This window comes from Capra hircus, chromosome 16 (genome assembly GCF_001704415.2).
Source record: "Capra hircus breed San Clemente chromosome 16, ASM170441v1, whole genome shotgun sequence".
In the NCBI taxonomy this organism is placed as follows: domain Eukaryota; kingdom Metazoa; phylum Chordata; class Mammalia; order Artiodactyla; family Bovidae; genus Capra; species Capra hircus.
In genome coordinates, this window is record NC_030823.1 from 23720564 (window position 1) to 23737078 (window position 16515).

At 42.0% G+C, this 16515-nt stretch overlaps 1 protein-coding gene across 1 annotated transcript in view; it reads right to left on the reverse strand.

Annotated features, from left to right (window-relative positions):
- The window catches only part of DUSP10 (dual specificity phosphatase 10), a 40456-nt gene that overhangs the window by 2057 nt on the left and 21884 nt on the right, over positions 1-16515 (reverse strand). The window contains exon 3 of the mRNA XM_005690488.3: positions 2870-3241. Coding sequence (XP_005690545.1) covers positions 2870-3241 — 372 coding nt within the window. The remainder of the gene's footprint in view (positions 1-2869; positions 3242-16515) is intronic.

The window sequence follows — 16515 nt, forward strand, 5'->3', positions numbered from 1 at the left end:
ACACTTTAAAGGTTTTCAGATATATTAAAAAACCAGAACAGCTTGGGCACTGTTGGAATGGATTCTTAGTGACACGGCTAAACTATCGTTTTGGCCAAAAAGTTCGTTCGGGTTCTTAGAGTATACAACTACCCAAACGAACTTTTTGGCCAACCCAAAAAAAGTCATCCTAAAGAGAGTATCCCTGAAAAATATACCAATTAGAAGACTGGGAAAGGAGTATGTAAAGGAGAGCCACATTTTAACATAAACTACTTCTACTGGTTACCTACTCATAGATCAACAAAACAAACATTGTGCAAATTTTCAGCTTAAAAACTCAGAGATTTGACTTACTTCTCATAGATAACAGTATTTTACAAAAACACCTCCTGTTTTCAATTTCTTTTTAGTGCACACTATTTAACAGCCTCCACCCCAAGAGTGGGAAGCATGGGGGTAAAGACGACGAGCCACAAAGGGCTAGGACTGGCCATGGTTCCACCTTGTAGAGGAACTTGCATGAATTCTGTAACTCCTCAGAGGCTCAATCCTCCTATCTGAATAATGGGAGTAATACTAACCAGGTACAGGGGAATGGAGGAATATCAGCCGACGCAGGAATAACCGACTGTCATAATCAAATCCTAAACCTAGACTCTGCTTAGTTTACATCAGACTCTCCGTGAATGCTCTTATGTTTCCAAAACAGAGTGTGTTTTTCTTAAAGCGAGACTGTAAGATTTCAGTTTACCCAATGATATAACAATGAAAATTTTAAAATTGTGCCTGTGCAGAGTGTGATGTGGAACTGTTTCCAGGCTTTAATGCTATTTTTTTTTTTTTTGGTTTGTTTTCTTTCTAAAAAACCAGGTGAGCCTGAATAATTTATAAGGAATGTGGGTGCTTTGAAATCCTCTTAGACCCTAAGCACATCTTATGCTACTCACTAAATAGAAAACAATTTCTAAACTTCCCCCAACTGGAACTAAGACCAAAAATTGTACTCATGATATCATATGTCAACCAGGAAGTTCCTCATCTACTTGGATGAAAACTTTTCTCCCTTGGGGCTCAAGGTTTGATTCAGATATCATTAATAAAGAATGTAAGGTATCTTTCCATCCACAAGCATTCTGCATTAGAACTATTGTAACATTTGACTTACAGAAAAATCCAAACAAATTTTCTGGCCAACCTAATAATAGAGCCTTGTAAACACCGCCCACGCTTCTGGCCCCAGTGTCTGGCCTTGGAGTCAAGAGCACTAGGCTCTGGTCCCTTCTCTAACACTAAAGTTCCTACAATCTAGGAGAAGTCACTTTACTTTTCTGAGTTTAGTGACCACTCAGAATTTCCTTCCAGACTGAACATTTTATAGCCCTGCAAAACCAGGCAAGATTAGCAAGAAAATGCCTGGGCCAGGTGACCAGAGCTGCCAACTCTAACGCAAATCTTCAATGGCTGATAAATCCAAATTTTGGGGTTTTTTTTCCTGACAAAGGAGCACTAACATGAGTGCATTCTTCCTGAGACAGAGGCCAGTAACAACCTGCTACAATATTTAGGAAAAGGACTGAGTCACTCTTTTGTAGTAAGAAAGACTGGAGTCACTTGAGAAAACCAATTGTTGAGTACCAGGTCCTCTCCAAGTGATCATTTAAGCCTTGCAACAGTCTGAGGCTTAGAAGCAGCAAAAGTTAAAGTTGAAGATTAGGGTTAGGCTGGTCGTTGCTTCCCTGTGGAGATTAAAGCCTGCTGCTGCTAGAATTTTCTCTCCTTGGGAACTACACGGGCTATACCATTTGATCTTTCCTACTTCAATGAGCCTGGATGAACTAAGAAAATCTAGTATCATCTCATGAGCACTCAACTTCACACCCTCTGGCTACACAACTATTAAGTATGGAAAGACAAAGCAAACGGAAGGGGAATACTACTCCCTACTCCCCTCACCACCTTGGCACTGATGTGATACATAAAGATGTTCACTATAGCACTATGTTTCTGAAAAATATCCTTCAGAAAAGATCCTTCAGCAAATGCTACCTTGACCTCAAGCAGTGGCAATTAACTCAAGGTAAGGGAGACACGGATGAGTTTAGAGGCCCGGGTCGTACTTACAATACACCCAGCACTCAGTACCTGCAGGGCATTGGTTCCTGCACCCCTCTACTCCTGGGGATAAAATCCATGGATGTTCAAGTCCCTTTATATAAAATGGCACAGTACAATCAGCCCTCCATATCCTGCAGAGGTGGAACCTGTGGATACGGTGCTGTGCTGTGCTTGGTCACGTACAACTTTTTGCGACTCCATGGATTGTAGCCCGCCAGGCTCCTCTGCCCATGGGGATTCCCCAAGCAAGAATACTGGAGTAGGTTGCCATGCCCTCCTCCAGGGGATCTTCCCAATCCAGGTCTCCCTCACTGCAGGTGGACCCTTTGCTGTCTGAGACACCAGGGAAGCCCACCAGAGGGCAGGCTATATTTAACTTCCTACAAGATGCCAAGAAATCTCAGTAGACCATATACCCGCACACCTGTTTTGGCCACCAACTTCTTCCTTTCTACCAATTCTTTTGAGATAATGTCATAGAACACCTCGATGCTGACCCTTGCCACTTTTTCACTGGGAACTGGAGACATGAGATGGTCTCACTGAATGGATTCCCAACCCAGCTGAATGACTGTACTTTGATCACCATGGCTCCAAAACACTTGCTGGATTATGACTTAGGAGAATACTCCGCGCCAGGTGGGGGAGCCCAAAAACACTTCCGCGGAGCTTTTCTGCAACTCAGGCAGAAATCTTGGATCTGATATCAAAGCAAAAAAGCTGGAGGGAAAAGGAAGGCAGAAGATGAGACTTCCCCGCGGGAGATAGTTACCGATGAACTCAAAAGCCTCTTCAAAGTACTGCCGCAGGTTCTGCTTGTTGCTGTCGGTGGCCGGCAGCCGCTTGTAGTTGAACAAGCCTTTCTCGTAGTGGTAGAGGGGCAGGTGGGTGGTGACGTTGATGACATAGCCGATGTTCAGCCGCTGCATCGTGTCCAGGTCCTGAGCGTCCTGCTCGTTGCCAAGGAACAGGAAGGGCAAGATGGGTGTCAGCTCCGCGTTCTCGATGTCGGGGGTGCTGGGGATGGACTGAGGTAGCATGCTCGAGGCCGCAGACGCGCCGCCCCCCACCTCCCGGCACTCTTGGAGCTGGAGGGAGTTATCACAGAGGTTTTCATGGTTCTGCTTAAAACTGCTAAGTCCACCTGGAACACAAACACAGGAAGTGAGAATGACTCCCTCCTCGAACTTCAGAGCTGGCGGAAGAATGAATGTGTGTAGGTGCTTATTGCATTTTTTAGAAAGAAAATCAAAATACAAACGAAAGTCCGTTGGGAGACCCAGGACAAATTTCGGAGGCTGCATACAGCACTTTGAAATTGTGCCTTTTATACAAACTGGGGCATGTTCCCCTGGAAAGAGTTCCACGAAGCATCAGGTAATTTCATTAGCCGCACATTTGATCTGCCCCTAAGAGTCATATGCTCAGTGGCCTATATACAGCCTTGCACTTTAGGAGCCCAGGAAGGCACAGATGACTTCCTCGGGTGTAGAGTTTCTGCCAGTAACTAACTAGGTATTGGAGGTGTGTGACTTGCGCCCTTTGTAAGCTCACCTTACCCAGAAGGCCAAGTTTGCTCCCAAACAAGAGAGTGGTTATAAGCAAGGACCTTAGAAGAACCCAGATTATCTTGGTTATAATCCCAGTTCCACCACTTCCTGGGTCTGTGATCTGGATAAGTTAATTTCTCTCTCGGCCTCAAATTCCCCATCTGTAAAATGAGGGTAATGGCATATACCTCTTAGTGTGATTAGGAATCTGGTATACAGGGATCTGGAGGAGGCAATGGCATCCCACTCCAGTACTCTTGCCTGGAAACTCCCATGGACAGAGAAGCCTGGCAGGCTGCAGTTCATGAGGGCGCTAAGAGTTGGACTCGACTGAGCGACTTTACTTTCACTTTCATGCATTGGAGAAGGAAATGGCAACCCACTCCAGTGTTCTTGCCTGGAGAATCCCAGGGATGGCGGAGCCTGGCGGGCTGCTGTCTATGGGGTCGCACAGAGTCGGACGCGACTGAAGAGACTTTGCAGCAGCAGCAGCATACAGGGATCCTTACAAAGTATGCAAACCTCCCCTTCATCAATTGCAGTATCATTTATGGGAATATATATCCTAAGGAAAACATCTGCCAAAGACATCCAGCTAGATGCATAAAGATGTTCACTACAGCAGTATCTGTTTTCTAGAAAGGCCAAGTAAAAAACAAAAACATTTTTGAAAAGAGAAAAGTTGTCAGTCAGTCACCCATGTGCAATATTATGTAGCCATTCAAAGTCGTGAAAGGAATATGAAAATAAAGACTATGTTTCTATTTAATATTAAACGAAAAAGGCTGATTCAAAAATGTTCACCATCCACATGATCAAAAGCTAAAGAACCATGCAAAAAAGAGCACTAGTTTAAATTAGGAAAAGTATGGCCTAAACTTTTTTCTTTAATATTTGTTTGATGTGTTTGTGGGTAAGCCCAAAGGATTTTTATGAAGGTCAAATTACACAATGTACATGTAAGGGCTATGAAATCAGAGTTGACAGTATTACCTACTTAGCGAGCCCTAATTCTTATCAATCAGATACACTCTGGCCTTGCCTTTGAACACAGGCAGAAGCTGGCGATCTCCTAGAAGCTGAAAGTCATCAGAACACAACATTTACCACTCCCCTTCTCCTCCAGACAGATGTCTTACTTCTCTCTTGATAGTTTGAGGAGATAAGAGAGAAAACATACGTGTGAACAGGATATGGTTGTGTTAAAATAAATAAAGGAAGTCGAACTATTCGCCAGTTTCTGAATCTATGTCCTTCTCCATTTTGGGTCTCATCTCTGCCAACCACATCAGGAAGCTCCAGGCTGGACCCCAGACCAAGTCTCAGCACTGTTCACAGCCAGTGCACACAAGTTGTAAAAACCTGGGAAATCATTATTTTCATTAAGATGCATCCATGACTCAAAGATGATTTGAAAGGAGTAGTATCATGACCATCTGTGTCTAAACCTATTTGAAGAGAAAAAACAAGAGCTACAAATTCATTTTAATTAATTTCTAGAATTAAACTCTGCCTTTACATATTATTAGTTTATTTTGCTATGAAATAATGATTAAAATACAAAGTTTGTCTGGATCCAAAGGGATCATTTTCAAGCAGATGGAAGAAATGGAGATTACAGAAAAAACTTCATTAGTGAATAGACCTAAACAAGAATTTGAAATTACCATCACCAACACAAGCTCCACGAAAGAGACCATAAAGTTATTTAGAAGTCTGCTCAGCTTTGCCTCCATAAAATCCTAGTAAACAGTTCCACACCAGTTCTGTGATGGGAACCTAATTCACTTTTTTTTTTTTCTTAAGAAAAAGACAGTTGTTACACTTTTCCATATAAGATGAGAGGACAGAACAACAAAACAAACTCAAAAGAAGCCTTTAGGGGGTAAGTGGTGGGGGAGACTTTTCTGTGTTCTTATTTAGGGTACTCAAGCTGTAATTTGTCTTAAAAGCAGCTAGTTTGGAAAAAAAAAGAAAAACTGCACGCCAAAAAACCACACACACAGAAAAAAAGCAGCATAGAGCTTTTTAAAATTCTGTCTCTACACCTCCTTCCCCAATGACATCAGCTGGAGACTCCCCACCTGCCCAGTTGCCATAGCAGTTACACAAAGACATACAATGACATCAGTTGGCATGATATCAGCTCTTTGAGTGCAAACAATACAAGAAGAACTACTTTGTTTAAGGCCTTTGGTGCAACTGTGTTCTGGGGAGCCAATGACGTAATGCTAACAGGTGGCATGAGCCTTCCATTTGCCTAATGGGGGGAAAAAGCCCATGGGGGAGGGGAAGAGAGGGAATTGGAGACAGACAGACACAAAATGCTCAGGATCCCAGGGGGTGTTCACATGCGAAATTATGTGTATGTTTAAGCCATGTGGGAACTCTGTTCATCGAATCTTTGGAGGCAGAGTAGATAGAAAAGGAAATATTCTAATTCACACATATTAACTAGACAAGGAAATGCTCATTGAGGGATATGAACAAGCAGTCTGTTCAACTGCCAGTCTGCTGGCCAGCGTCAGCATCAGTTCCCCCTAAGGGTCATGCACAGCAAGATACTGCAGTTAAAGAACTCTGAGGATGGTGCTTACAGCAAAATGAACCAGTAGAATCTTATAGTAGTGGCTTTGAGAGAGATGTCTGTAGGGAGGACTGTTTTCGTCCTTAGGGGTTTGGAAGTGAAGGGAAGGAGGAGGGCTCATGTGATTCTCTCTTCCAACGACTTTCCCTCCACCCTACCTCACTACATCTCACAGAAGCTGAACAGACTGGTCACTTCATGAGGAGTTTTGATTATTTTGTATTTGTTAGGACAACCTAGGAACATTACAAGATGACAACTAACAACTGAAGAGGAGGCAGTGTAGCATGGTAGTTAAGAGAAGGGTGAGAGACAGTCAAATACAGACCGCAACTGTGATTCTGTCTCATGAGAGTTGTAAGACCTGATACAAATCTCTTTTCCTCATTAAGCCTCAGTTTACTGATCTGTGAAGTGGGCATAATATCACCTACCCAAAGAATTGTGGTATAGGATACCTATGTAAACATATGATCTGGCATTTGATAAATAATATTTCATTACTACAATGTCATCATTGCTGCTGCCCTCACCTTCAGCAGATCTGCTGACTCTGAAGTTTGTGAAAACCCTCAACGCAGTGCAGTGATTCTGAGGCCAGACTGCTCAGCCTGAATCCCAGCACTGCCAAACACTGGCAATGAGACCTTGTATAAGGTCCTTACCTCTCGGCTTCTCCATTTCCCCGCAGATGAAACAGGGCCACCTACGTTATCGACAGTCTTGAGAATTAAACTGATTTATAAGAATAAAGTATTTTGAAACAATATATAGCACATATTAAGCACTTTTCTCATTACTTTGGAAAACTACCATTTTAAAGATCAAAAAAAAATTCTAAGACAAATACCATGTGATATCACTTATATGTGGAATATAAAATATGACACAAATGAATCAATCTATGAAACAGAAACAGAATCGTGGATAGAGAACAGACTGGCAGTTGCCAAGGGGGAGGAATTTGGGGGAGGGGTGGAGTGTGAGGTTGGGGTTAGCAGATGTAAACTTTTATATATGGAATGGATAAACAACAAAGTCCTACTGTATAGCACAGAGGACTATATTCAATATCCTATGATGAACCATAATGGAAAAGAAAATTTTTAAAAAGAATGTGTATATAGGTGTAACTGAATCACTTTGCTATACACCAGGAATTAATACAACATTGTAAATCAACTATACTTTCATTAAAAAAAAAAAAAACTAGATATCTCAAAAAAAAATTCTAAAGAAGCCAGAAAAGGAGGAAAGATAAAGTACAAACTGAATGAATAAAAGAGCTTTAAGATATGAGGTCATAATCCAGAAAAAAAATCTGCTTAATATAAAGACTCTAAATGATAAATAAGCTAATGTTCCAGAGTTTTTATTTTAAAAGTTTATTGAAAAAGAACTAGGAACCAAGGTATCTGAGCAATTTTATAGTTTAAATAATATACTTTTATTATAACGAAAGCAACAGCATCCTATCTTTCCTAAACAATGAAATCTGATTTCATTTTCTTTGTCCTAGCTTTCCCAAGAAAAGTCTGCATGTCTTTGGATTCCTGGTTTTGCCAGAGGAGAATTGAGTGTTTTCAATAAAATCCCTTTTCTCCGCTCCCTCCCCTTCTCTCTCCTGTGCCCCCAAGTCCCAGGGGCTGAGTGATCTCTATAGACACAAAACTGCTGGCAGTTATCAGTGCAAATACTTCCAGGCAGGAGCAACAGAACTGGGGGCAAACATTTCAAACCTTATCTCAAAACCAGGTTCTCTGCCAAAATGAGTATGGTCAGCATGTGGATTCTGAATGGCAACAACAAAGAACACACAGCACCCCCACAAAACATGTAAAAATGCAACTGGCGCGTTTCCTCCAGCAGAAGGTCAGTGAGGTGAGAGTACCACGGAAGCACTGGATTCCAGCTGAAGTGGGAAACCTCTCTTTATAGATGCATTTCAGCTCCTGTAGCTGTTTTGGCTATCCCAGCCCTAGAAACCAAGAGCCCTCTGTAATGTGATTCAGAAGCAATGCTCTGGGTGGCAAAAGAAACTGCATCCAAATGCAGAATCTATAAGCAAGACATTTCCATCTTTCAAAGATGACCAGCACTTTGACACACCAGCTTTTTGGCTGTACGCTAAGTTGAAAAGAGAGCATTTTCCAGAAATCTAATGAAAATGCTCGCATTGAAGGTCAGCAAATGGCATGAACATCCAAAGAAAAGTGGAAGAGAGTGCAAGACGGGCTTTGCTACAAGCCTGCTGTGAGCATATTCATCATCATTTTTTGTTGTCTAGATTTTCTTGCTGGGTAACTAGTTTTTTAAAGTAAAGTGGTGCTTGATGATAGTGGTTAAGAATGTAGACTCTGGAGCCAGACTGCTTGTGCTGAGAATCGTGGTTTCCCTCCTAACTAGCTGTGTTACCTTGGGGAGTTATTTAACACCTCTGCCCCTCCACTTCCACACCCATTATGTGGAGCTAACAGTAGTGTTTATGTCATAGAGCCCTTAATATGGATAAGATACTACATGAGTTATTAACACTATAAATGAGAAAGCGATTGTTAGAAAATGGGCCCTTATGGATACTATTTTGTGGGCTGTGGAAACTGGAGTCCATCTGAGCAGACTCGCAAGATCCTATTCTCACAAAGCCTGAATAAATTGGAGCTGACGTCAGGCTTCCAGATTTGAAAGTCTCAAAGACAGAAGATGGGGTGGGTGGGGATGGGAGTGGGGGTAGAGGTGGGGGATTGTTTCATACTTTTCAGGGAAGAAAATCACCCACCTTAATAGGAGAGAGGAATATTAGAATATTATAGGATACTAGGCATATAATCTAGATCCACAAAGATTACTTCTACCTCTTATTCTCTAAGAAATGGTCTTCATAAGTTACAGATGCAACAGGGGATTTTATAGTAGGAATGGTTTCAAGTTCAATACCAGAAGGTATCACCTAAACTGTTTTATAATCAGTTGTGTCCCCAGGGAACGCATATCCTTTCCTAAGTGAGGTGGCACTAAAGAGGGAGAATGAGTCAAAAGCACTGTGTCACCAGGTGTAAGGTAAGAACAAAAGGGATAAAAGAAACGACTTTGTTACCAGGGAAAGAGAGAAACTTAGAAGGCTGAGTCCAGCAGTGTTGCTGGTGGAGACTGAGTCAGAGAAGAGTACCTCTGTGACCCTTAACATGCTGTCATTTCATTGCTTACATGTGAACTGTCCAATGTGTGAAAAAAACATAAGCAACAAGTTACCATACAGGTTAAAACTCTTAAAGAAAAGTTAGGATCTTGAATTCAAAGGAGCACATTTTTTATTATTTGGGCAATATTTGTTTTCTGGGAAGATGTATCTGTTCGTTTGTTAGTCCCTAGCCTCCATGATTTTTCACTGTCTGGTCTCTCTAATAGGAGATACAAGTTCTCCACAGATGTATCTTAAAAGCCAACTGTAGAAGGTAGTCTGTAATATATCAGGCATCAGGGAAAGAGTGCAGGAATAACCTGATTTAAATCCCTTTGTACGCAGGACTTAGCTACATGTTATAGGAAGATAGGTGATTTGTTGATATGTTTGATGCCAATAACTATAGGTAAGAGATCAATCTCTCAGTCATGGATGGGTGATCAATCTCTTTTTGGAAATAATTTAGGTAAGTTAAAAGATATGTATAAAAGGATCTCTCTGGTGTGTATTTTACCTAGTGACAAATCATACTTGAAATTACTTTAAGAATGTCCCTCACAAAACTATCTTTCCAAATTAAATATTACCCCTATCTTTACACCTAATAGTAATTTAACAAAGTTATATTTAGTGATGTTTCGAGAGGAAAAAAAAAACAGAAAAGTCTTCAAAATTTTATGCCAGAATATTCTCAAATTTTGAGTTAATAATATGGTCCTTTCATTGAATTTTCTGCTGGACAAAAATCATAATTTAGACTATTAATGCTTACCTGAAATAGACTTTCCAGATTATTTGCCATCCTTTCTGCTACAACAGTAGTAGATTATAAAATCTAGCACTCTGAATCAGCTAATACTTAGCTATAATATGTATCAAGAGCTAGAAACAATAATTTTTGCTCTTTCCTAATCTTTATGTAAGAGGCAATGTGCTTTCAGCTAAATATTTGGTTCTACATACTTCTACAACTACTTCCAATTATTAACTTGTTTGGGGGCTCTGACTTCTTGTGTTTTAAAATGTATCACTTCCTTCTTTGACAGATAGAATCTTTGTATGCCCTCAATGAAAAGAATTTTTTTGTTGTTAATTCCTGCCTAAATATTTACCTCAAGAAAGCAGAGTCAGAACGATCCAATGACTTAGGATCTTTGATTTATAAAAACTGAAAATGGAGCTTTAATTGTATGCATTCCAAGAAACGCTGACACTGGCAAGCTTTTGACAAGTGTAAAAGTTCCTCCTTCTAACCCTATCTATCACCCTCCCCTCAGCTCAGAAGCTCTCCCTGCTTCCTCCACTCTGGCCATAATCAGCTTGTTCTCTGTATCTAATAAGTCTGTTTCGGTTTCGTTTTGTTTATTTGGTTTGTTAGGAGATAGACACAAAAGTGAAGGGGATGAAGAGGTACAAAATTCCAACTATAAACTATGTAAGTCATGGGGATGAAATTCACAGCACAGGGAATATCAATAATATTATAATAACTCTGTATGGTGACAGATGGAAACGAGGTTTAGCACAGCGATCATTTTGCAATGTATCAGAATATTGAATCACTATGGTATACACCTGAGACTAATGTAATATATGTCGATTATAATTCAACAAAACATCAAGTGAGCTAATTTTATAGTATTTAAATAATAGATCAATAAAGCTACTTTAAAAACAAATCAAAACAAAACAAAAACAAAAAGCAACAAAACTGAAGTTGAACGTGGAATGAATTTTGCGTTTGGGATCAGCAGATACAAACTATTTTGCATAGAACAGATAAATAACAAGGTCCTACTATATAGCACAGGGAAGTAAATTCAATACTCTGTGATAAACTATAATGGAAAAGAATATGAAAAAGACTCTGTGTCTAGGTATAACTGAATCACTTTGTTGTATTGCGGAAATGAACACAACATTGTAAATCAACTATATTTCAATAAAATGAATTTTTTTTAAAAGTTACCTCACTAGCGAATTGGTGGAGAAGAAAGCTGGGGATTAAATTTCAGCCTGCAGAAGTAGCTCTCAACTGCACACACAAAAAAGCAGCTTCTTGTCACTACCCTTGAAGGGCGGTGCACTTGTGGTGCCCCCTTCTTAGCATTCGTACTTTAAGGCTTTAATGAGTAACTAGTGTTTAGGATAGAGCAGTTTAATTTGTGTGTATTTGAAGAACACGGGCAGATTGTTTGAGAGCATACTTCGCTCTCCAAGTATGTAAATACAGCCTGTTTCTTTAAATCTGTTACCTCATTTATTTACATTAGAACAGAAAGCACTGCCAGAAGCAACAGCTGATGACAGTCATACAATTTTCCACAAAGACAACAATTAAACAGCTCTGCGTTCTTTTAATGAGCAGATGACTTTTCTGAGAACAGGCTTCAAACTTAAGATCGCTGAGTTCCCACAGCCAGGAACCCCTCAGGTTTGGCAGAAGTCACTGTGACTTTAAGGAAAAACACCCTTTGGCCCCCGGTCCTGCCAGCCTGCCTGTGTTAGCTTCTCTTTCTCCCTCCCCACCCTCCCCCTGACTGTCTCACAAAATACTTTGGAAAGAAAACAAAGGGAGCTTCTACCTGGAACATGTTTGATGCTTAAACGTCCAATGAATCCGCACGATATTTTTGAAACTTATTTTTAAAGAGTTGAAGTGAAGATGGGAAAAGTGGTCAAGCCCCCCTCCTGTCCTCCACCCCCCACCACACACACACACCAGGAGGCCCCTTAGTGTAGAGAACACCATCTTTACATCACCCTCCCCATTCTGCCTCCTAAAAGTTTCAGGAAGCACCATCTGGAAGGCAGAGAGATCAAGCCAGTTAATCCTAAAGGAAATCAACCCTGAATATTCATTGGAAGGACTGAAACTGAAGCTCCAATACTTTGGCCACCTGATGGGAAGAGCAGACTCATTGGAAAAGACCCTGATGCTGGGAAAGTCTGAAGGTAAAAGGAGAAGAGGGCAGCAGAGGAAGAGATGGTTAGATAGCATCACCAATGGATATAAATCTGAGCAAACCCCAGGAGATCGGGAAGGACAGGGAAGTCTGGTGGGCTACAGTCCATGGAGTCGCAAAGAGTGGGACATGACTCAGGGACTGACAAACAGCAGCAGCAACCTGGAAGGCAGCAGGTAGGCATAATTGATTTTTCCAAGTCGCTTCTTCAGCCTGAGGGGCAAGAGAAGTTGTCCATGCTCTCTTAGGCCAAGCCTGGACTGGTCCGAGCTGACCTCTATGGGTCTACTTGTACCCTTCTTCCCCCAGCCTGTCCAAAGTCCCACGTTATGGTCCTTATTTTCATTGGGAGTTCATCTGCCATGAGACTGAGCTTCACATCCACTCACAAAAATGCCAATTAAAGAAATTAATGCATTAGATTTTCTTTTCAAGACAGAGCTTTGGGATTCAATCAAGGGAACAGCTTTCTGCTACAAAGTGTGCCTATCAAACTACAGATTGAGTATATAGAGGGGCTGATAGCAAGACAGCCAAGTTCAAGCCTCCCGTTCCTGAAAACATGAAAGTTCAGATTTCCTTTTGGTCCATCCACATCTAAACTTTACCTATTTCATCCCAGGCCAACCAGTTCCTAGGGAGAAAGGCATATCTCGAACACACAGCTCAGGCCTATGGGTTTTCTAAACAGATACACCTGATGAACACAACTTTTAAAATCTCTTTTAGGGACTTTCCTGACAGTCCAGTGGTTAAGACTCTGTTCTCCCAGTGCAAGGGGCCTAAGTTCAATCACTGGTTAGGGAACTAAGAGCCTGGAGACTTCAACTAAGACCCAGTGCAGTCAAATATAAAAATAAATATTTAGAAAATCTCTTTTATTTGAGAGCAAATCCTCCCAGACATTTCGAGATTTGAATGACAGGCTGATGATGCCCCTTCCCTCTCCCCTCCTCTCACCCTCCCCACCAGTCAGGGTCCGATGGGAGGAGATGGATGATCAACATATAAAACAGAAATAAAAAGATAATGATTAATGATGATGAGGGCCATGAGGTGCCCTCCAGGTCTCTGGTGCTGTGAGAGGGAGCCGATTAGATCAGGTTTCAGGGCAGGCCTCTCTGGGGATAAAAAGGGATTGACTGGTTTGGAAAATGCATGGAGGCGAGGGGACTCAGGAGAACAGTTGAGGCAGAGAGGACCGCAACTAGAGGCCAAGGCAGGACACTCAAGAGGCCTCGATGACTCTAAGGGACAGAATGTGATGAAGCAGAATGAGGGGGCAAGAGTGACCAGAAGAGGCCCAGGAGTCTGCAGAGGGCCTCTGAGAGCCATGCAGTTGGGATGTTAGTCTAAGTTCAGCAGGAAGCTCCTGAATGTTTAGAAGTCCATAATACATGATCAATATGAGTTTGAAAGGCAAAGAGAGAGAAGAGTGAGAAAAAAGTTATTAATAATTTGGCAGATGGTACAGTTTATCTATATTCCAAACCTGGGCAAAATTTATACCCTTCCTTTTGCAGAATACACGTTTTGTACCCACTATGGACTGATTGTGTCTCCTCCTGTCCCCACCCAAATTCTCATGCTGAATCCCTAAACCCTAATGTGATATTATTTGGAGATGGGACTTCTGAGAAATAATTAGGTTTAGATGAGGTTATGAGGTAGGGTCCTTATAAAGGGGGTTAGAACCTTATAAGAAGAGATACCAAATACCTTGGTCTGTCCCTCTGTGTGTGTCTCAGATTGAGGACACAGAAAGAAGGTGAACATCTGCAAGCCAGGAAGACCTCACCAGAACCTGACCATCCTATATCCTGATCTCAGACTTCCAGACTCCAAAATCGTGAGAAAATAAATGTCTGTTCTTAAAGGCATCCAGTCTATGGCATTTTGTCATGGCAGCCCAAGCAGACAAACACAGCAATGCTTTTAACTCCCATATAGCTTACTTTTTGAAAATGTAAATTATAATGCTTACTTTTAAAGTACCACACCCATGGCTGTGGACTGCCTAAGAATCTGACTCCTGGGAGCCAGCTCAAGTAGGTACCATATCTCAAATTCAAGCCAGAAGCGGTCCAAGGTCAAGATGGGAAAGCTGCCTAAAGCATACCTGTGGAATCTTCCAGAACCTTCATGCCACAAGCCAGCTACAAGCAGAGGAGCACATTTCTTCCCCAAAACACATGTCTCCTCATTAGTTATACTCTCCCTGTGGATCAGTGCTGACCCCTGTCCTTCCTGCAGCCTCTCTCTGGGTTGAAGAAAGGTTTAGCTGGAGACTTTCTGTGTATCAGGGAGGCCACTCGATACCATGTTAGGGCTTCTCCTCTGTTCACTAAAAAGCTCAATACCGGTTAATCCATCAGGAAGGATTAAAGAAGGCGGAAAAAAAAATCCATGAGATCATGCTGGAAGACTAGAGAGGGAAGAATGTTAACAGGAGAAGAGAGCTATAAAACACAAAGCCATGTTTTCCCCAAGAGCTCAAGCAGATACTCTCCATGCTTGTTTAGGTCTCTGAAGAGAGGGGAAAGCATTCTTTGCTTTGCAGCGCAGGAGTTTAACTAATGAAGCATTGCTAAACAAACAAACAGAGGAAAGCCCAGTAAAGTTATTCATTAAACAAGCCCACTGTACAAAAGGAAAACTGTTGCTTAATGATCCACCTCCCCTGAGGACCAGCATTTATCTTAGACCCCAAATTAAACACATCACAACTTCACGGCAAAAGTATGTTTCCCAGAGGGATTTAAGTAGAGTCCAATTAAATAAATCTCTAGAAATATCAAGAGCAGGCCTCAAGAGAGAACATATTTCTACTGTGAAACATTCCCATTGGAAATCATGTTCGTAAAAGGTCATCTACAAACATCCACGACAAGAGGAGGGGAAGAAAGGCAGGAAGCAAGACAGGGTCATGCAAGTGAAGGGTGGGTTCCATCCTTACTATCATGTAGGGAAGCACCGGGCAAAGAGTGCTGCGAGCTTCTCCGCTAGCTGTGGGTGACACTCCCATGTCCAAACAAACAGCTTTTACAAGGATGTGTTTTCATATGATCTGAGGGTCAAAGGGCTGTGGCTTAGGGAATTCAGGAAGTGGCAGGGGAAAGGATCAAGTGTCAACATCAAACCATGAGTCGTTTTACTGAACCAGTGTTTTCAGTTCACAAAAGGCATAGCAACAACTTCCTCAAGCCACTGAGCTGAATTCTATATTTGGCAAGAATACTAAGCAAGTCTGAGCATTAAGGATAAACTGCCAGAAAGAGCAGGCATGAGCTCTCTTGGCTTAAGGATTCACTGAGTCAGCTGTGCCCAGTGGTCCGAGCCCCACATGAGGGCTGAACTTGGAAAGATCAGCCTAGAGCCAGGTGAGAGGCCTTTGTGTGCCGAGAGATACACGCGTTTGCACCAGGTCAAAAGCTGGTGTGTCTCCATGTCATGGATCACCTTCTGGGATGAAAGGGAAGAAAAAATAAACCAGGAAGCCAGTACATCTCTGGCAGGGAGGACTGGGATCATATATTTTCAGTGTAGACTTGAGGTTCAGTAGAAGGTCGGCCAAGTCATGGTTGGTTCAACCTGGGATGGGTGAAAAGGAGAGGTAACTTGAGAGGCACCCCACATCTGGCACTGCCAGGTTGCCCAGCGCCCTCGTATGAAGCCAGGCCTAACATTGCTCAGAGAACAGAAGTCCTGACAGCAGGGACTTGGAACACCGCCCCCCTTTCCATGCTGCAGTCATACTGGGTGCTAGCTCTGTGACCCCTCTTGCCACTTCTAGAAAACCAGGGGTTTGGATCATCTGTAAGTTTCTCCCCAAAATTTCAGCATTCTATAATTTCAGCACAGTGTGGTCAAACTGGACATCAATGAACAACCAACAGAGACATTATCATGGGATTTGTGAACCCTAGATGACCTGCTTCCCACCTCAGGGCCTCTGCACGTGCTATTCCCTCTTCCTGGAACTCCCTTCCCCTAGGTCCTCGTGTAGGTGATTCATACTTCAGATCAAACAAGATCCCATCATAAAGGTCTTCCTTTTATTTACAGCAACTCTCCCACAGATCTCTTTCACTATATTGTGAAGTTTTAAAGTTTCATAGTCTTCACTGATCG